This window comes from Lytechinus pictus, chromosome 16 (assembly GCF_037042905.1).
Source record: "Lytechinus pictus isolate F3 Inbred chromosome 16, Lp3.0, whole genome shotgun sequence".
Lineage (NCBI taxonomy): Eukaryota > Metazoa > Echinodermata > Echinoidea > Temnopleuroida > Toxopneustidae > Lytechinus > Lytechinus pictus.
This window is the reverse complement of record NC_087260.1, coordinates 25,250,534-25,273,436: the sequence shown is the minus strand read 5'-3', so window position 1 is coordinate 25,273,436 and position 22,903 is coordinate 25,250,534. Positions and strand designations below refer to the sequence as shown.

Sequence of the window (22,903 nt, the reverse complement as noted above, 5' to 3'; positions counted from 1 at the left end):
ATATGCGTATAGTGTATAGGCCTATTTAACTTACATATTTTATTTAAAAGGGAAGTTATATGACATTTCACAAAAAGGGGTTATTCATACGCAAAACTTATGATGATGAACTCATTTGTTAATCAGTCCTATAAATGTGAATATTAAACCGATTTTTTTAATCCCTTTTTTTAAACCCTATTTTAAACATAGAGATCCTGCAAATAGAGCCTCCCTCCCTCCCTCCCATCCCTAGAATGTCGAATTGCATAATTCATATAACTTCTTATTTTGCATATAAACCTGGGGCCCGTTGCATAAAACTTTTGCCACTCTGGCAAACAAAATTATGCAATTGAAACTTACACACCAAAAAAAAAAACTCTGGCAAAAAAAAATTGTCAGAGGTTTTCTTAATGCAACAGGCGCCTGCTGTAAGTTATGGGGTTCCTAAATCAGTTCCACTATGATCAATATTCTCACCGTGAAGTAACCGTCCCAATGATATAGACATTCTACATAGGGAATGGGTGTGGTCACAAAGGTACATCGCAAGGTTTTACTTCTTTGAAATGATAGACATATCAATGATGATGACGATCGTAATAATAACCACGATCCGCACCACCATCTCGACTCATTCTCTGGATATGAATTCATAGAATGTATGGACAAAATGTTGGTAACTCGACATTTCGCTCCTGCGATATTTCCTCCGGTCTTGATGTCTCAGAGGGCCGAACTACAGAGGGCATAGGGTTAGATTTAGAGTTTTTGGTTCAGAATAATAATGTAAACATTAGGGTTTATTAAGATTTGTAGAGGTTAGATTTTATGTTTGGCTTAAAGTGCATATATTTTCCATAGGAGCAATTGTCGCCGGAGAATATGTCATGGAACCAAAATGTTAATACCTCCTGCATCACCACCAACTCTGCTCTCTCTCTCTCTCGATATGAAGTTATAGCATGTATAGATAAAATGTCAACACCCCCCTTCTCGCTGCACAACCACCTCGAATCTCTCTGGATATGGATTCATAGAATGTATGGATAATTGTTGGGTCTGCATACAGCAACATGCCACTGGCATTCTTTATCGACTACATTGATTTCTATGACGTCACCAATCCTAGACGACCTTTCCCAACCTCCCCAACTGTAGGCCTATGTTATGTATAGTATTTAAGCCTCCATTTGAAATGTTCGTGGTTGAACTACTGGGAAGTATCATTGAATATATTTGTCCTGAAAAGATCCCATCTTACTAGTTGTTTTCTCTCCTTGAATATTATTTCAGCAAACATCCCTCCCACTTCGTCTCTCTCATCTCATTTAATCTTCCCCTTTTCTCGTTCTTTTACTCCTGTACCCATTCTCTAATTCTCTTCACTTACCCCCCTCTCTCTCTCCCCCCTCCCCTCATCTTATCTCTCCCCCCCCCCCTCTCTCTCTTCATATCTATGTCTTTTTCTCTTTTCCATTCTTTATACGGTTTCATCCGGGGGTTTCATTATTAGGTTTTACCGACTTTGGACTCATTTGACTAATTTGAGCTGGTAACAGAAATGTTACTTTCAACAATCGCATTGCAAAAATACCGGTGCCAATTTAACACCAGCCCGATATCTGTCCACACCAGAGAAGTATTGAAACAGCAGCAGTTTGGAATAAAACCGAATGATGTTTTAATACTTATTAGTGTTGCGTAAACACCTATCTGGTTTTAGACCAAAAACGGGTGTTGTTTAACACTTTTCTGATGTGGACATATAGATTCCGGGCTGGTAGTAAAAAACACCGGAGTTTTTGCAGTGTGCAATATTACCATTTGTGAGAAAAATAGGGTGAATGCAAACTGAATTTGATTTTCTTTGCAAAATGTGCTTTTATTAGATTCCATATCATTCAAATCTTTGTAAATAGGAGACTTGCGACCACGATAGTGAATGGTTCACGTTTCTGTCGCTAATGATGATATTGAAATCTATTGTCAAAGAATAAATGAATATGATACATTTTGTATGGGTCAGAAACATCAATGGTGTAACCATTCATAATTACATACAAGACACACAAGTGAATACAGAAATGACTAAAACAATGTAGGTAAAAAGAAAACGCTAGCGAATTAAGACTATACATAAGGACAAATGTCTTAAACATTGTACCTAGGTGGTAACATATTCGTGATACAATAAGTGGTTTAAAAGGCCTTCATTAAGCACAGCATTGCTGAAATCCTGAACATATATCCCATATTGTCAATAGAATCAATGTTTGTTTTGTATTTTACATTAATAGCAAAGCATGTGGCTAGTTTACCAAATGATGCTGCACTTGAAAAGATGATGGCAACTTTAAAAACAATACGCAAAGTTGAAACAATCAATGTGACGTAATTGTGGAAGGGGTTGGCCTAGAACAGCCACCCCAAAAAATATATTTATAGAAAGAAAGGAAAAAGAGAAGAAACCCGCAACAGTAAGCACGAACAAAATCTTAACGCCGGTATCATTGATTTTTTTTAAAAATAATTTCCCCACTCAAACTCCCTCGCGTTTTATTTCATCACCATTGCAAGGGGACAAAGTGCCCCATGGAATACTCCAAACGGTTTAGTTCCAATTCGTCTAATGCCAATTAGTCCAATTGCCAACTCGTCTATTTTGGTCTACCGTCAGTTCGTCCACTATACACATGGTATAATTGCCAATACGTCCATTCACCATTTCGTCTAATAACCAGTTGTCCAGTAGCCTTTTAGTCCATTATTGGACTATTAATTGTGCAAATCGAATGAAAATGAAATGGATATTGGACCAACTGGTTATGAGACGAAAATGCCATAGACGACCTGGTGATTAGACCATAGGCCTAACCCTGGCTACGGAGGATTATTTATTGTTACCTGCGGTGCTGTGACAATGCTCAGCACCCCCAGTATAACAATAGACTAATCCTCCGTGTACAGGGCCCTGGATAAGACGAAGTGATGATTGGACCAAATGGTTATTGGACCAGGTGGTTGTTAGACGAAAATTTTGATGGACGGAATGGCATTAGACCATGTGGTGAGTGGACGAGTTGTCAGTAGACGAATTGGCAATTCACCCTCCCAACTCCCTATCGACAAGTCTGCATTTATACCACCATTAACATTTGTATAGGGTTACCGACGCACCTGATTGGCGTTGTCGAATAAAATCAGGCATGGGTGAAATAATAAGCTGTCCAATGGTTGAAAATCATCATGTGTAATCTTTGTAAGTCCCAAATAATCTGGTTAATAATAAAGCGGGAAAAGTATTTACGAGGGACAAGCAAACATAATACATGTAGGTTGAGTTCAAAGTCCGAGAATTAAGAAGTCTTCAAGCATGTATTGTAGTACATAATTATCACAGTACACAGACGTCATTTCTCATCATATTAAAGTGAGTGCATACCTGAACATAATAATGATGACCACATCTCTATATTCTCATAACGAATTAATTTGGTATGGTTAATACTCAAATAATTCTTCTCCATAACAATAGAATATTAACATAGTTTCTTCACAAAAAGTATATATAGGCATATTAATATGTATAAGGCCATTTACGTAGCTGAATACCGAGTCAAAATTAAAAAAAAGAAATCATTGCCATAACGAAAGAGAAATAAAAAGAAACTTATACAAAAGTCACATGGCAAGAAGTTAAATTGAGACATTCATTATAATATTACCAGTAACTCTATCTCTCTCGCGTCACTTGAAACTGAGACCGCAGGCTCTGATACAACAGAACTCGGGATATGAATAAAAAGCTGTCATAATTATAGGCAAGAAAATGATATAGCACACAATTTATCATATTTCAGCGTTCCCATGGTTACTCTGGCATATTTGATATAAATGTGTTTTTTTTCTTCGATTGTTAAAGCGGTACATGTCCAGGAGGTGATAATCTGATTTGCCTTTCTCTCGGATCTTCACCTTCTGGGTGACTTCTTTTCCAGTCCATCCAGGCTGCTTCAAAAGCTTTCCTCACATAGTTCACAATTTCTGACGCTTTGTCCCGCGACGTCGCTTCGAATACGTAACAATGGATAGATTCTCTTGTTTTGCACGTCAACGCCACCGCGCGTGGATGCCTGAGATCCGTCGCGCAATACGCGATGCAGAACAGCGGTAACGACTCAAGAACATCATGGGAGCAGTCTTCGAATGTGATCGTGCTTTTATCAACGCGCAACGAACACGTGGTGTTGATTGGCTGGTGGTGGTTTTGGTGCGCTTTACATAACGGGGCTAATTTTTCGACCGCGGTAACCGCGTCACGAACCCGCAGTGACCGCACCGTTACGCGTCCATCGTAACGCACATGGAATGATCGCTCCTTGGTTCCGTCGCAGTATAACTCACTATCAGAATTCATGAATCGTTTCCGTAGTAATGAAGGCGAGTTCCTTAGCGTCTGGAGGAATTTACTCGGTGATTTGGGACTGCTAGGGCTCGGCGGTGAATTCATTTTTGACCGCGGTGGAGATATGATTACGGTGTTCCAATATCTTCCCATTCAGTGAGAGGGCGTATTTACCGTGATGCCTACTTCTGCTCACTGCTGCTTGTCAATCGGATGTCAAATGAAATCTATGCAAGTCTGAATCTTTGCCTTTAGTACGTTGTCTGATGATGTTTAGTCAGATGAAAAAAGTCCTACAACGAAAACAAAAAAGAAGGCAATTATTAACGCATGTAAACGAAGAAAACTTACGTATCACTCTTTCAACAACAACCAAAATGAAACGAAGATCTACAATTTAAAATCAGTTAACCTTTGAAATATTGAGGCTGTGCAGACGGTTTCTTGTATGAATTCTCCATTACACTCCATTATAATGTTTTTTTTTAATTTATTTTCTCTTATCTAGCACCATGTTTTAGACATGACCCATTCTTGCTGTATCTCAAAAAGAGCAATAATAATGATAGTATTATGATAGGGGTATGATGACATTATCATGGTTATTATCGTGTCATTAAAGCCTGTATTAGATTTTATCTAAAGAAACTGATATTCCATTTTCAAACTGAATTTTAAATGAATTGTCAGATAATAATAAAACAGTGAAGGCCCTATCGTACAGCATATCTGGTGAAAAAATGCGATCTTAAAATGTGACGTTGGGTGCCTTAAAAGGAAAATACTGAGAGAGATCACTTAATCGTATTAACGACCAAATCAAGACTTTCGCAAAAAAAAAATCGTTAAAGAATAGGCATCATTCAAAATCATACAACGCTCGCTACACTTTTTGTAAGATCGGATTAATACAATTATGGTCAACTCAACCCGATTTCACATTTTTAAACCTCCATCACTTTTGTTTGGACAGGCTATAAGATCACGATTATCATCCTAACAGCATGGCGATCATGAATCCAAAAGTTGAATTCGATGGGGGGGGGGGCAGACCAATTGTTTCTCCTGTCACCAGAATCGAGGAACACTTATCCAATATGGACGCTCGTTATTTGGTCTGGGCGGACAGAAGACAATAACACATTAATGTTGACCTTATTCAGATTTAACAAACAGTGTAGACCTACTCGCTGGTAAACAAGATATCACAAACAAATATATTCTCTCGGACCTTGGATTAAAAATGATATATTGACAAAAATAACCTGAAATGCTTATCAATCAAACAGTCGAAGCCTGCAAAGTTCCACAGATAAATTATTGTTCCAGATCCCATTTCACAAAAACAGAAGTCACACTTGGTGATCTGATCGTGCATTTGCACTTGCTGCCCCCAAACTATGGAATAGCCTGCCAATTGACATAAGAAGCTCTCCATCCTTGGCTCTCTTCAAATCAAAATTAAAAACATATCTCTTTAGTTAAGAAAATATGCTGCGTAGACATAAGTAAAAAGAGTTCTGAAAAAGCGCAGCTGAATATATCCATATAAAAGCTGCGCTATACAAATTAATGTTTATTATTATTATTATCTGATGCTCAACAACTTACTGGATAAAGATAAAATTATAAAAGATCTTCAGTGTGAAAAATAAGATAGCGAAAATTGTATACTGGAAGAAAAAAATCCCGAAAATATTATTCGTATGGATCCTCCAAGTGCAGCTCAAATACTGGCTGAAACAGTTCAAACTCGAAATCTGAGTTTATCCTTTGGTGAAACAATCCACACGAAACATAATGATGAATGATAAATAATTAGCGGACAAAATTTTCGTAGTGGCAAAAAACAACAATTGGCAGACAGCGAACAGACGATCGACTCTTTGTCATCGAGTCCACTTGGTATAATGAGCTGATATCGACTGTTTACAATCGTATAATAACACCCAGGTAAAATGGTAGGATCCGTTGGAAGATATACGTCATAGAGCAACTCGGTTAGTTTACTAACACAGACCCAATACGCTAATGACAATCAAACAAGAGAGCCCTAACACGTTAATGCTACTTATGATATGGGATATAAAGTAGACATAAAATCTCAGATCGTAAAGAAATCATACAGGGCTTCAAAGGAGTGTTCGAGAACAAACTATTTTAAGAGAGTGACGGTATAATAATCACGCATGACTGGGAATATGTTCTGCATCAGGATAAAAGGGAGGGGTGATGCATATTCTGCAAAGCGACCACCAGGGAAGTACTTGACGCCCCTCAAAACATGTGGGGGAAGGTGGCCCCCCCCCTCAAACCGCCCAATCTATATGATCCCAGGTTTACATGCTGTGGTTATAGCCAACACCGGCATATACCGGACGGAGCGCGATCCGGCGCCACGTATAGCCTCAATTCATGGCCCTAACATTTTGTTTTCCTCGTATGTATGGTTCTATTTACAGCCACCTCCGTCTGTTTTTTCTACTTCTTTTTCGTTCTATTTATGCTGCTGCTCCTACCATTGCTATTATCGGGGGGGGGGGGGGTGGGTGGAAGAAGAGAGGAAGCATAGCAATCGAAGCAGTATAAACAGAAGAAGAAGAAGGACGGAGGAGGATGAGGAGAAGAAGGAGAAGAAGAAGGGGAGGAGGAGGATGAATAAAAGAAGAAATAAAAAGGAAGGGAAGAGGGGAAGTTAAAAGAAGAAATAAAAATGGAATAAAGGAAGACGAACCAACAGAACTGTCTATATTTCTATCTCAAAAGGTGTAACATAAAATTAAAGAAATAAAAGGCTAAGAATAAAAAGAGGAAAGAAGAATAAAGCAGAAATAAAGAAATTCGTAATGTCTATTTTTATCTTCAAGTTTATAACCATCGTCATCATTGGACCTACTGCTATTACAGAATTCTCAAAATAGGCATCACGTATCCTTGTAAACCAAAACCAAAAGATCCATACGATTCATGGCTCATACCAGGAAACAAGAACATTTTCAGAAAAGAAGTCATCTATAATTATGTCAAATCATCCATAATATCAGTTTCTTGCTGGTAAGATTAGACGGTGCTAACGCCACGACAAAAAAAATAATAAAAAATTAAATAAAACAAATCTTTTTCTGTCATAACTACCCGCATGATACGCAAAATAGAAATTTTGTAAAGAATTCATCCCCTTCCCCATACGTCATTATATCCGCTTGCTATTAATAATTGCGATGTTTTTTTTTTCTTGGCGTTTTACAGATATCTCGGTTTAATCATGCGAAGACTATTCCTCCGTGCATGGTTAAGCTTTTTGACAAGCTGCTATATCGGGATTATTCCTACAATGTACAAGGTATAAAATTAAGAAATGTTAAGACTACGAAAAGGTGTATGAAAAAAAATATCGACGTTTTCATATAAAAAAACCCTTCAATGCTCACAAATATGCTTCGATGAAGAAAAGAAAAACAAATTCGTATTTGTTTGTCATTAAGCTCATTATTTCAAAACATTACTATTTGAAATTATCCGTTAAAACCTCTTTCCCACTGTCGAGCATCTGTTACGATTGGCCTCTCGTAGGGAATCTTTTTGAGCAGTCCATTAATCTTTTTCTACAATCAAAATGATTGCCACGAGTGATCTCAAGATCTAATAAGATCTGACACGATCACTTACGATTCCCCCACGATGTATATCACGGTTTTAATCGTGGCGCGAATCATTACAGTGGGAACTATAGTTACACTCTTAAAACAAATTAGTCACATTGACTAGACCAGTAGTCAGCTGGGTGCAACTGATATGACAATCACTGATAGTCACATTTCTGACATAATTCTTGTCAGAAATAACTTTGTTCTAGTCAAATATGACTAGAATAGGGTCACCCAGCTGACCCTATTAACTAGTCATTTTTACTGATTTGTTTTAAGAGTGTATAATTATGAATACATTGAAATAGTAAATGATTACAAGTTAGCTTCAAGATGATATCAAAATGATTACAGCTCATAAACAGATAGAGCACTATGTCATTTCGAGAACGCCAAATAAATGGTATAATTCAAGCGTTTTGAGTTGGGCATATATGAAGTTAGTGTTGTTAATTATTAGAGTTCTGAATATACGGTACAGTTGGTCCCTGCATGGGCAGAGTTCATCACACATCATTTTACTCCCATTTTTGTGGGGTGTCAGGATATGGGGCAAGACAATCTAAATGTGACGTCATATTTTGTTCTCAGTTGAATTATTTAGGGGTATCATAGAATTACACAGCCCAAGCCTCCCCTTTGTATACTATATACTTTCTTCTTCGTTCTTTTCCCTCCCTCTCCCACTTTTATACCATCACTTGAAAATCGTAGAAGGGACGACCCCCTGTTCCCCCAGTACCCCTGTGTAGGTATACCTTAAACTGTTAACCGGCAGACCGGCAGTCAGCTACATGTAGATGGCTATGTTAGGATGTATAGCAGAATAAGCAGATGGAGGCTGAATAATAATGTGATGCTAATGACATTAGGGCGGTATGAATTACATGCCAAATGACAGATGGGCGAGTTGACAACTATCACCTGAAATCACGGCATGTGGCAAGGGAGAGGGAGAGAGAGAAGGACAAGGGCTGGCAGAGGATAAGAGAAAGGAGAATGGGGTTAGAGAAGGATTGAAAAAGGATTTGTAGAGTAAAATGGGGAGAGGTGCAGTCTGGGGAATCAGAATCGAGGGGCGACCCCTGGGCGAGGAGGCATTCTGTCGACCAACCTTGGGCAATTATGGTCTTTACCTAAGATGTAAATTTGGGCAGAACTTGTTCTGAGTTCAGCCCCAAGAAACAAAAATAATGATATAAATAAGGGGGAAATTATTATGAGGAGGTGGTGGTGGAGGAAGAGGAGGAGTCTGGAAGAGGAGAAAGAGGAGAAGGATGACGAGAAGAAGGAGTATCGATGACAATTGTAAGTTCTTGATCAGGTGAACATGATCTTCGCTGCTTTCATTAATTTTGATCTAGTGTAATTTCGAAATTGATGATTATTCAAATTCGTCTAAATTTCAATTCCATCTGCTGCATCTGGATGTACATATTCGCACTATTTATATAATATTGCAATTACCATAGAACCATGCATGGTTGATGAAGTTGATGAAAATATTATCTTCATAAACCATGGTTCTATGGTAACTGGCATGGTAGCTCAGCAGCCAATCAAAATCAATGTTTCATCAAATGAAGACAATGCCACATCTTCCATTGGCCGTGCCACCCCCCCCCCCCCTTGAGAGCCATAAAAATATTTTTAGTGGAAAATGCCCTGCATACGCAAGTAAAGACCCTCCCTTTTTGGTTGTCAAATTTTCGTAACATTAATCACCATTTGTTTTTATTTTGGGGGGTTGTAAAAAAAAATCTTTAAAAAAATGCCCCCTCCTTTGGAAGTTCCTGGATCTGCCCAAATTATCTTTATTCTTCATTTTTGTTATTAAAACGGGCAGTGAATATATTTTATGTGAGAAGAATTGACATCAGAAATGATTATGTATACCCTCGAGTTCATATTGTTAATGACAGTATACATGTTATTTATTGACGGAATAAAACATAAATTTCAGTCAAAATGAGAGGTAGGGAATAATCGTTCAAAAGATAATTAATAATTTTCACGATTCAGACATAAACTGAAGAGCCATTGAATTATTTCAAGGAATTGATCTGTATATAACGAGCACAAGGAAGAAAGAGGGTACTTATATAAATATGGTGGTATGTTAAATTAACGAATTTCAAAATGATATCTATATTACTCGCAAAGTAATTATTTGCAAAATATTTACAACCAATAAAGATGCATTTTAAAGTCAAGTCCACCCAAACAAAAAGTTTAATTGAATAAAACAAACTTTTGAACATGTGAGGGGGAGTTGCCCTTACGATATGCCCCGTGATTTTTATAAAAGGGGCTGGTGCATGGTAGGCTATATATACAAGAGCTATATACGTGCCGACTTAAAATCAAAGGCGGGCTCAGTATTTTGCTTTCAATACAATCATGGGGGTATAAAAGGGGATTCGGGGAAACATCAATTTCTAAGTTTCAATCGCACAATATTAATACGGAAAACAGCGAACATTCTTCCTTAAAAAAGTAGCCGTCTTCTACTCCCCCTCCCCTCCCTTCGCTCTAGATTACCAGACCCGTACTCGCTATGTATGTAGGTCAAGGTAAAGAAGATGACGACATATCTGTAATAGGCTAGGAGGGGGTCTATCTGTCGTCATACATCATAAACATATTTTGATTGCAGCAGATTGCATTGAAGGTTAATTGTATTGCATTGATGCGTGCTAATGAGAAGCATATAATAGAGGGTTATTAATTAGAACCATAGAGAAATTCGTAGAAAGACGCAAGGACAAAGTCATGTTTTTAAATGTAAATATTATCTCATTCTTTTAAATCTACCACGAAATCAAAGAATCATAAAAAAACATGAAAAAGGTAGGCCTACCCGTAGATTGTTTTAATGATGTCTACTGGTATTGTTATCAATATATCATCACGATCTATAATATGTCAATACATGATAAATGGGTAATAAAGTTAGTCTTTTTTTCAGGCCGAGTTGATGCAGATGGCATCCAGACGATCATAACTATATACAAATGCAAAATAACTTGATATTGTTTTACTCTGTTTCGTTTTAAACCCCCCTTTTTTCGTTTTTCATTCAGTGGTCTGTTGTGCCAATAATGTTATATTACAGAGTTTGAAACGTTTTTTTTCTAGCACTCATGATCCTTCAGTTACTGATGATTTGCAAATTGCATCTTTTCTTTCTTATTCCGACCTAGATTTGTTTTATGTAAGGAAACACAGTTTAGGTGCTTGCCTCTCAAACAAGCTTTTTGGCAAGCCCCTCCGAACGTTTTACTTTCAAGTACTAAAACAAATCAACTGAGATCGACCCTACCCACTTTGTTGTTTTGCCCCTATACATCACTCATCTGCTGTCCGCCCCTTGATTTTAACATTTAAAAATGTCATCCTTTGCTTAAATAATTATGCTTCATATAGAATCCCGAAACTTACACGTAGTCCACATTTTTACAAATATATGACATATTATTTCCTAAAATTATACCAAATATGGTATTGAAACAAGGCCTTACGGGCAAACAAAGGATGGTAATCTGTCAACTAAGTGTCAATTCCGGATGATTAAAACGAATAAGGAAATCCGACATTTCCTCTAACATGAAAGACGTTGTTTTGTCTGGTAAAATTGAAGTTTACCTGAAGCTAATTATGAGTCTATTGTCGGGTTACGTTTCCCCCTTCTCCTTTAATCATGCTGATCGTAATTGTTAAATTTTCAGAAGGAGAGAGAGAGAGGGTGATAGAGAATTTCGGGTGGAAGAGAAATTTGTTTTTCCTTGTAGAGTTTAATTTGGAAAGGAAAGATAAAGCCTGCTTCTTTGTAATAAAGGAAAATGGAAATTTCAATTACACCCTCGTCTCACAATCGTACAATTTGGAAAAAAAAATCATTAAAAAATTGGTGCTCAAAGCTGTTTGGACTGTCCATTGTCAGAAATTAAAACAAAGCAAAAAGTGTAAAACTAGTGGAAGGACATGCGATAGGAAATACATCAATTTTTCATTGCCGTAATATAAGACAGAAAGGAAGATAGAATCAAAACTAACCAAGAAATAAAAAATAACAACAAAAGGCAGAGAGTAAAATCAAATACATCCTAATATTTCGATGATGTGATTGTTATCGGGTATATTCTTTATTTAGGTTCCCTTTTCATTTGGATACTTCAGTTTCAAGTAGAATATCTGAAGTACACCTGCTTATAATCCTAATAGGTGCATCGGTGAATTTCCTTCTTTGCCTTAAGCAAGTGACGTCACGATGTGGGAAGGATCCATTACCTGTAATGAAGTCTTTGGGCGGATTGAATGTATGGAATTATTGGTCTATTTTTCCCGCCAAAGTCGGAGATGCATCTTCCATCCATCAATAAGATTTGTTTTCATGAGGTGCGTGGACAAAAATCATGGGCTGATGGATGATGCGACGCTGGGAAGATTATGAAAGTTGCCAAACCTCTGTTCTGCACTCTAAATCTCCAAATGTTACTAAACGTTTCAAAATCGTGGGGAATAGCAAAATGCATTTTAAAATGTGGTATCTTCAAACATTCACCAGTCACGCTCCGTAAAACCAGGAAGTTGGTCAAATAATCACTTTTCATTATACATGCAAATAAATCAAGTTCTCTTGAAAATCGTATCCAATAGGTCATTAAATATTTGATTCAAATCATGCAGCTTTTTTTCTCTCTCTTCAAGGGCAAAACAAACGCGATCTCAACTTTATGGCGCCACTTTTCGTAGAGATGATGGAGTGAGTTTAGTGTGGACGTCACCACCAGCACACACAGACAACAGCCACTCAACAACCCTCAGCCTGGATCATTACCACGAAATGTTATTGCATTGATCTGCTTAATTAGCACAAAGCATTGACAATACCAATCGAGTTTATGGCAGATGTACGAGGCATCATTATGATTTATGTCAAATACGTGCCCCCTTTCTATAATCAATGTTGTTTCAAGGAGGTTACTCGATATCCTTCGCATGTACAAGCAATTGTTTGAGTTTCTTAGTAATGGAAGGATTGATTTAAAAGGTAATTGGAAACGGTGACCCCTTCGTTTGAATAGAAGTTCATCTTCTCTAGCACAATCGGATTCTTTTTCTGTGAAAATAGCAAAGTGTACCTCCTGATAAATGGGATGATATCAAACATGTCAAACATGATTACCAAATATTAATCTTGTGCACTCTGGTCGTAACTGATCTACTCTTATTCAGTCGCGCTTGAGCCACAGTCACCTTTATTCATTCCATCTTGTGATGGATATTGGATTTATGGTTCCAATATCGAAATCAAGCTGGTGCTGGAACCCCTCCTCCCATAATTCTCTATGTTTTTCCAACTTTCATGTTTGTTTCATTATTAATTCCCATTGTCACATCCCCCCTTTCAAACCATTATTCCAACATCGTCATCGTCATTCTTGTTCCCCTCGCATCCCCCACCTCTAACCCATTCGATCTGAACGTATCATCTATAGTATATTCCTCAGTGTATACACTGTAACAACATATTGGGTAAAATTTTTACCACCACGGGGGTAATGTGTCCAACCAATTTGCGGGCAGTATACCAATGCGGGAAGCATAATCCAGTAAGGTAGCAGCAATTACTTTAGAATGAGCAAAAATGTCATCACACTGGATGAATAAAAATGCCCAAAAGAAATGCCCAATGTTGGTTGGACACACAATTACCCTCATGATGGAGCACTTTTACCCAATATTTTTTAGAGTGCAGTATATGGTATAGGGGCGGCTACAGGTAATCCTTAAGATAAAAGAGGGGCACCCCCCAAAAAAAACCAGTTTTTTTTTTAATTCAATTAAAATCCACGATTAATACCTCTACTTTTTATGCTCTCATTTCTTCTATTTTCCTTTCATTCATCCTTTTCCACCATTTACTCCTAGTCCCCTTTGCACTTCTTGAAAAAAAAAAGTTATGTGGAGCTTCATTCCCCTACCCCCAATGCACCCCGTAGCGGCGCCCCTGGTCAGATCATGTATGCAATGCCAACACTGTGTATAATGACACCACCAAGTAATTATATCATATACACATACCGCAATTGAAATATGAAACCATTTCTTTTTATAGCTCGGCAAAGCTATATGTAACAAGCTTTTCCTCTTCCCGTATATATATCTATTCCGATACACTGACTAGACTCCATCTATGTAGGTTCCAGGATCAAGTGTCCATGTTTGTTGATTCGTTTTGATTTCGAAACATTATTGTCTTAAAATAAAATCGTTTTCTAATGGACATGGTTTTTGTGCCCCTTAATTTTCAAAAATTGATATTGATTGCTAGAAAATATATATATAAAAAAGATTGCAATTCAGTCATTGTTTATAATGGTAGCGATAGTTTATATAGCTCGAAGTGATGAAACATATACACGGACACATTCCACTCGAAATGAAATAATGAAGCAACAAACCACAGGGTAGAATTATCTCATTTTGGTGCCCCACTGCCCCGAGTTAAAGAAGAAACGTCGATTTCTTTTATGATTATTTTTTCCACTGCAAACGTCGTTTGTTGTTCACACCATATAGAGCTATTAATAGCTCTATGTTCACACAAGGATAGTTTCTTCATGAATGATTCATTCACAACGTTTATAATTATACTAATAAAACGCAATGGTCTTCCATGTTATACACGTTTTTTTTTACTTCCTCGCTCGCTTCCCCTCCTCGCATGTGAATACTCGGGCCTTATTATCTTGAATGTGGCATGACTTAAAAAGCATTTTCCTCATCATTCATCTGGAAAACATGTTTCCATCTCAAATAGGTTTCCTACCCCCCCCATGCCCTTTTCTTGGTGCCCCTCCACAATTGAAGGCGTTTCGCCGGCCCCGTTACAGTGTGATCTTCGTATGCACCAAACAAACGGTTAATAATGCTATGACAACCTGCATCATAGAAATAAATAACAAAAACCTTTCTTACCAATTCTATTGGATTTTCCCGAATGTGTTGATAGAGCCGAAGCCAAACTTTGTGGGAATGCAGTACTTTAATTAATGCAAACGAAGTTTCTTTCCTCAGTCCCCTCAGTCCAGCAAATGACATTCTGTAGATGCGCGATTAAAATCAAATACTAGTATCTCTCAGAAGTTAGATCTTAAAATGAAATGTCATACCACAGGAATTTTTAAATAAACCACTCTTCTATAAATATCCACTATTCATGTGGTTTCTCACACCTATACACCGGGATAATAGAAAACTTCACTGTTCAGTGCACAGCACACGTCACCAAATAGTAGTGGACTTTCACGCTATTGTCTACAAAATGAGACATATGTTTTCTCAAAACATTTAAAGAAGCGATTTTTGTTTCAGTCGATCCATCAAACGTCATTGATATTGTAAGTATATAGAAAAAAACCCTCAAGTATCATGGAGTAACTTTGCCTGTCATGTTCTTATTTTGTTAAGCAATTAAAGCAAACATTTTTTTACGTCGTAAATGATATTTTAACGGTCTCAATAAAAGACTATAAGTATACAAGCATGCGGTGTCGTCTTTATTTTACTGTTCACTCGGGCGTGGCAAACTTTTTTTTTTGTACCCGTTCAATTTACCAAAGGTAGTGGGAACAAACTTTGGAATCATAAAATGAACAGGGGAACTGATTTATGACGAGTCTGTGATGACGTAGTGACGAAAGCCGGATGGAAAAAATCATCAGGTGTTTGAACAAGCTTGGAATTCAAACATGTAATTCGTGAAACCGAAATGCGTAACTTCGGAATGATTCGCTAATTCCTGTAACTATTAACACGAGGGGAAACAGAAGAAAGGATTAAATAACGTTGCCTATGGAATATGGTTATTTTTTCTGTTACAATATTTTTTTTATTACTTTAAAACGCAAACTGCAGTTTCTTTTTTTTTCTGACTTTATAAGTTCTTGGCATCATGATATTCATCCAAACTCTCTTTATTCTTTCTATTATTCGGAATATATAAATGACTTTTATTATTATTATTGTTGTTGTTATTATTATTATTATTATCATTATTATTTGTATCATCATCATCATCATTAGATCATCATCATGTTTATCCTTAATCATTTATCGAACTGTTTTATATAGCTATTTCATTTTTACATCGTTTGTATCACTTTATGCATCATTTACTTTGATTTTCTTTCTTTACAGTCACCTATATAATCTAACTTCAATCGGCAAGGAATTGTTGAAATACAATGTACATCAATAGTCAATACAGACTAACAATTGTAGAGGGGTCAACGTAGAATATCATTGTCCTTGTAGTAATTCCTTCCCGTATTCTCAGGATTCGAATTTCCCCCTCCATTCCCCTAAAAAAGAGAAATTGTGATATTTTTAGCTTTGAATAAAGTGAATAATGAGTAATGAAACGAATTGATGAATATAATGATATTATATACCGGGTATTATACACCCATCTAGTTAAGAATAAAAAGGAATGGTTTACTTTGTAAGATTCTGCTCAAGACATTTCAAGTACATACTATGCTCTCTATAGGAAGCTGTACTTTTTAAGATTAAGAATGAAATTGCCGTAACCCAATCCGCTTTTATGATTTTCATTCAAGAAGACATTATTTTGTCTATATTTATAATAATTATGCGAGATTGCGTGTAATCTTTTTGATTAAGTAACGTAAAGACATCGGTGGCTAGGCCTACATTGTATAGACATTTGGTGTTTATTTTTGAAATGTCTTGTTTGAATTATATTCTATTTCTGTTTTGAAGAATTTGTTTTATGATACTGGTTGAGTATAACCTCTGAAAATCCTCTCCCTCTCCGATCTCTCACCGCCGCGGCGGTGAGAGATCCAAGTACATGTGTGTGTGTGTATTTGAGTTTTGTCAGACGTGTATCAATCAGATATGATTATTTACGTCTGGGACCGACCTTTAACGTCACCATCTGAAAGACGTGACCGGGGCTCGAACCTCTGCATCAATTTGTAACTTCCCCACATAGCTTGGATTACAGGGCCTGGCGCACGCCACAACGCCAAGTAAATTTCTATAGTAAGGAAGAATATAGAGGGCGCACATTTAAAAAGAATGACTTGACTTGATTGAGGACGCTTGTTTTTAAAACTTGAGTAATCACTGAAACTATTTTCAAAGATATTATTTCTATAGATTAGATAGACGGGCGAACAGACAGACAGATTATAGACATGCATTATATTCAGACAGATAGATAGATAGATAGATAGATAGCTAGATAGATAGTTAGATAGCGAGGTAGATAGCTAGATAGGTAGCTAGATAGATAGCTAGCTAGATAGATAGATAGATAAACAGACAGATAGATTGACAGACAGATAGATAGACAGATAGATAGATAAATAGATAGATGGAGGGATAGATAAATAGATAGATAGATAGATCAGAAGCACTGGTCAGTACTTATAGATTTAACCGGCTCGGGGTTTATTTAAAAGAAAAAGAAAAATTCGAATGTGGAGAAGTCGGGATTCGAACCCGAGGCCTCTCGCATGCGAAGCGAGCGCTCTACCACTGAGCTACATCCCCTACATATGAATCTTTAATAATTATTTGAATTAGTGCAAGTACACTGATACATGTATTTGGTATTATATTTTATATCCCCCACCCCATTCTCTCCTCTCCATTCCATCCAAAGGGTGATGAAACTTTGTGGATTTGAAAGTAGGGATTGAGCCGTAGGGGGGAGGGGGCTGACCATGCCACACACAAAAAAAAATCAGTAAGATTGTATTCTTTATCATTTTTTTTAATTATTTACTGAAAAAGTGGGGGAGCTATGCTGATATTATTTGCCCCCAGAAGCAAAGCCCGCAGTTCCTGCTCTCCCTTCCCTCTCTGTCCCTTTGTCTTTTATCCATTTATAGATTAGATAGGTAGATTTAAAAAGATCTGTATTGGGCCCTATCTTGTGGTTTGAATGATTCTAAATCATTCATACATTTATTATCAAAAGTTGGTTAGATGCAAATGAAAGGCTATACTTAATTTATAAATATGATATAAAATTCATTAGATTTTACAGTACTTATTATGTATAGGATACAATTAATTCATGTATACATTGCATCTATCAATCTTTCCATTAATCTGTCTCTCTCTCTCTCAATCCATCTATCTATCTATCTATCTATCTATCTATCTATCTATCTATCTATCTATCTATCTATCTATCTATCTATCTATCTATCTATCTATCTATCTATCTATCTATCTGTCCTTCTATCTCTCATTCTATTTATCGCATATTATATATCTATTCTGAGACAGGGATATACATGTACCATCATAATTCATTTGATTTAAATCTAAGAGGTTTTATATAGAGGGGATGTAGCTCAGTGGTAGAGCGCTCGCTTCGCATGCGAGAGGCCTCGGGTTCGAATCCCGACTTCTCCATAATATAAAGTTTTTGTTTCACTGTTAAATGAATCCGAAACCAATCAGATTTGTTAAAAAATTGTGACAAATTTTCACGATTAAAGCAAATAGTTTGAGAAAACAAATTTGAACAAAAAAATCAGGCTCATAAATCCAAAACAAACGAGTTGAAAACTATCTGGTGGAGTTATCTCATGTCAGAAAAAAAGGAGGTTTTCCTCCCATTTTTTTAATTATGATCAGTGTCGTTTTATCCTTGAAGTGGCACATGATACTCTTGTAGTTTGTGAATGCTCTCTTTTCTCTCAAAGGTGCATTTTCTGTGCACCTTCAGGGTTCATTTGAAATTATCATGATTTTTGTTGTTTTTATATTAGCACCCGAGGTTTTTCATACAATCGCCCCATCGCATCATTTTACCTAGAGCTGACGTTTCTATTATTATTTTTTCTCCTTTCTTATAGGCCTACATGTACATGTCCGCCTAACCTTTAGTGTCCCATTCTATTTTTTTGCAAAGAGCCCACTTTCTTTCTATTATTAGCTTTTTTTATCTTGCTCCTTTTACCTTTTCAAATTGTGCCGTTTTAAAAACGTGCTGAAAATTGTCAACACTGCATGGTCCGTATTCACTTAATGTTACCATGCAACAATGTTTAAAAAATCATCAAAATCACACCGGCTGTCTATCCAAGTGCTAAAAATTCAAAGGTATAACATTTTGCCTGCTTGCTTGCTTCGCTCGCATGTTAAATAAGAACATCCCTATAATTATACAGATTATAAAAGTTAAGACGTTCGTTCGTTCGTTCATTCATAATCTTTGCCTTTATGATTAATCATTTGACCTTCATTCACTATTATTTATCATTCATTCATTTATCTATTCATCTCTGACGTCCATCCACTCAACAACTCGTTCACCCGTTTATTGATCCAATAATTCATTCATCAATCCGTCATTCAATTCATTTCGTTATTCATCCATTCACTAATCTAGCCATAAAAAATAAGGAGGAAATTCGAGGGTTGAATGTTTACTACCAGTGGACAGGATATATGTCTGACATTCCATATCTGACCAGAAATATGTACCTCGACCGGCTCATTTTAAAAATAAATCGGCATTTATGAAGACTACACCTGACAGGACCAAATTCATCACTTGAGAGAGAAAAATGGCCCTAATTCTTCCGCCAGTAAAAAAATAGTTCCAAAGTAGTGATATATCTTTCCAATTTGGAAAAAGGAAGTTCAGTAGGTACCCTCCATAGAATCAGTGTTAGATTGTCAGTCATATTCATTCATTTTTGTCAATCAGCAATATCAAATTTAAAAGTTGAGCAATGGGTTGGCTCGAATGAATATCTTTGGCCTGCCAGTTGTAGTTAGGCCCGTGTGACCTACACATGTACCAATCTAGATTAGTTAAAGATAAACAAAACAAAACAACAAATAAAATGATGAGACTTGACTATTTTTCATACATAGAATTTATCTTTCTCAAGAATTGATTTGATACAAGTCCAAAAAATATAATTCAAGATTGATACACATCAAATACAAATAGGAATATACATGTGTACTGATAATCATATCCATATCAGAAATCAAAGAAATACAATGTCAAATGAAAGGCATGATTATTTATATAGGTAAGAAAATTTAGTAAGCCTATCAAAATATTGTTTTATAACAGTACTCTCTTAGTAAATTCAGTTTTTTTTATGCCTCTTGTGATACTGTAAGAACTGCAAGATGAGGTCCCTACTCTCTAAGCAAGTCCAATTATGACAAAATAAAATCTCTATGAAAAAAATAATGTAAAAGCACCAATATCACTGATACGGTGACACAACATTTTGCTCCTGCGACAATTGCTCCAGGCTTTATTTTGTCTATGATATACTTAAGGTTGCAATAGGGTTTTATGTTAGGTTTAGTGTAGGGTGTAGTGTTAAGTCCAAAATTGAAGTTAGTCATTCAATTAGTGTGTGGAATCCATAGCAGAGCAATTACTGCTGGACCAAATATCATGCAACCCATTGATACACCATTTATGGCATCCCTTGTTGCACCAACACCCATGTATATACTTGTAAATCCATGAAAATTGTATTTGAAAACTGAAGACTGTATTCATATACAGTCTTTTCATTGAAAAAACAATACTTAATCTTAAACATTTTTATTCCAGTGATATGGCACTTTTTTTATTAGTAAAAAAAAAAGTTTATCTTCAAGATTATATGAAATCAAATATGAAAGAATATTCTGAAAATACCAAACTACTGTAAAGTGAAAAAAATATATGAACATCACAACATGAAAGCCCTCCCTGTGTACACAGCTACTCTCCTTAATACAAAAAGGCAGTGAAATAACAATTGAATATCATACATGTGTTTGGCCACTTGAGCAGAATAGTAAAAAAAAAGAAATTGGAAGAACTTTTATGGAAAACCGTGCGAGACATTAACAAAAAATACTACTATAGTATGCTTACAATTACATTTCATTTATTTATCTTCATTATAATAACCAGAAGTTTTTCCCCTCTAAATAAGAGTTAAAAGTAAAGGGGACACATAAACTTAATTGTTATCAAGAAAAAAAAGTGGGCAATTCATGTTCAGCCTTGAACATGAGGGGGTGGGGGCTAGAGGGGTAACTTATGCATCACACAGCGGACTCTTCTAATCAACACTACCATATGAAAAAGGTGAGAATTATCTACACAGCAGTACAGTAAAATCAATATTTTAAGAATATTACTTCAATTATTCAGATCTATTCTGGTAAAACTTTAAAAACAAAACTAAGGCAGATGGTCCAAAGACCGATTGTCTCTGTGTACAAAGTAACTCTACAAATCTTGTTTATCCAAAATAATTCACACAAAAAAAGTAACAAGTGGAATGCCTCTGGCGGTCTCACCTGCATCACGCAATTCAATATAGCAGCAGTGCTGATTTTGAAAACTACTATAAATCGCACAAGATGTTCAGTGATACTTGGTTACTCTTATTTCCACATTTTATGAACTAGACCAATACACTTACAGAGATATGATGGTAATTCAACAAATACCCCCAACGTGGCCAAAGTTCATTGACCTTACATGACCTTTGACCTTGATAATGTGACCTGAAACTCGCACAGGATGTTCAGTGATACTTGATTACTTTTATGTCCAAGTTTCACAAGTCAGATCCATAAACTTTCAAAGGTATGATGGTAATTCAACAGATACCCCCATTATGGCCAAAGTTCATTGACCTTTGACCTTGTTCATGTGACCTAAAGTGCGTACAGGATGTTCAGTGATACTTGATTACTCTTATGTCCAAGTTTTATGAACTAGACCAACACACTTTCAAAGTTATGATGGTAATTCAACAAATACCCCAATTTGGCCAAAGTTCATTGACCCTAAATGACCTTTGACCTTGGTCATGTGACGTGAAACTCATGCAGGATGTTCAGTGATACTTGATTAACCTTATGTATAAGTTTCATGAACTAGGTCCATATATTTTCTAAGTTATGATGACATTTCAAAAACTTAACCTTAGTTTAAGATTTTGATGTTGATTCCCCCAACATGGTCTAAGTTCATTGACCCTAAATGACCTTTGACCTTGGTCATGTGACATGAAACTAAGGTAGGGTGTTTAGTAATACTTGATTAACCTTATGGCCAAGTCTCATGAACTAGGTCTATATACTTTCTAAGTTATGCTGTCATTTCAAAAACTTAACCTCAGGTTAAGATTTGGTGTTGACGCCGCCGCCGCCGGAAAAGCGGCGCCTACATTGTATAGTCTCACTCTGCTATGCAGGTGAGACAAAAACTGAAGGGGGTCAATAAGATTGGTTCTATGTCTAATCACAGAAAGGATTGGAGGAACAGACCATTCTGTTAAAAATGTCCCCTAAAAATAAAAAGAAAATATGATGGCCATGTCAACAAGAGCAGCTACTTTTTAAGAACCATTTGCCTTAAATCTGAAGCAGGAAATAAAAGGTAATCTCTCTGGAGTGTGAACCATCAGGTAGAAGAACTGAATCTCAATTGCAGCAGTAAAATTTATTTTGCAAAACAATTTTTTTTAATCAACCAAAATGTTCCCACTGTTATCTTGATTTTTTCATTGTATATATATACACACACATATATATATAAATTTGTGAAAAACAGGTTTAATCTTAAACATGGAAATGATATTCATGTCTACCAGAACCAATGTAGACAGATCACACTGCTACACACCAGTCATATTTCTCACTTTAAAAAAGTAATAATAATAATATGCAACATATAGTGCTTAATACAAATGTTCCTAAGTGCTGCATACTATTACCCCGGCTTTAGCACGGCTACCCTGATCGGGCGCATCAAGCATTCAAGGAATTCCTTCCT

At 36.4% G+C, this 22,903-nt stretch overlaps 1 protein-coding gene and 2 non-coding genes across 3 annotated transcripts; 1 reads left to right on the top strand and 2 right to left on the bottom strand.

The window, feature by feature from the left end:
• Positions 1–1,857: 1,857 nt before the first annotated feature.
• On the bottom strand, positions 1,858–4,634 carry LOC135157015 (uncharacterized). The gene has a single exon (XM_064111348.1). The coding sequence runs from the start codon at positions 4,541–4,543 to the stop codon at positions 3,902–3,904; it is 642 nt and encodes a 213-aa protein (XP_063967418.1). The 5' UTR covers positions 4,544–4,634; the 3' UTR covers positions 1,858–3,901.
• Positions 4,635–17,553: 12,919 nt separating this feature from the next.
• On the bottom strand, positions 17,554–17,625 carry TRNAA-CGC (transfer RNA alanine (anticodon CGC)). The gene has a single exon. It is a non-coding gene; the product is annotated as a tRNA-Ala (tRNA).
• An 801-nt stretch (positions 17,626–18,426) lies between these two features.
• TRNAA-CGC (transfer RNA alanine (anticodon CGC)) lies at positions 18,427–18,498 on the top strand. Its single transcript has one exon. It is a non-coding gene; the product is annotated as a tRNA-Ala (tRNA).
• Positions 18,499–22,903: the final 4,405 nt, after the last annotated feature.

Coding starts and splice junctions, on each gene's coding strand:
- LOC135157015 (XM_064111348.1), bottom strand. CDS start 4,543: ATGGGAAGATATTGGAACACCGTAATCATATCTCCACCGCGGTCAAAA.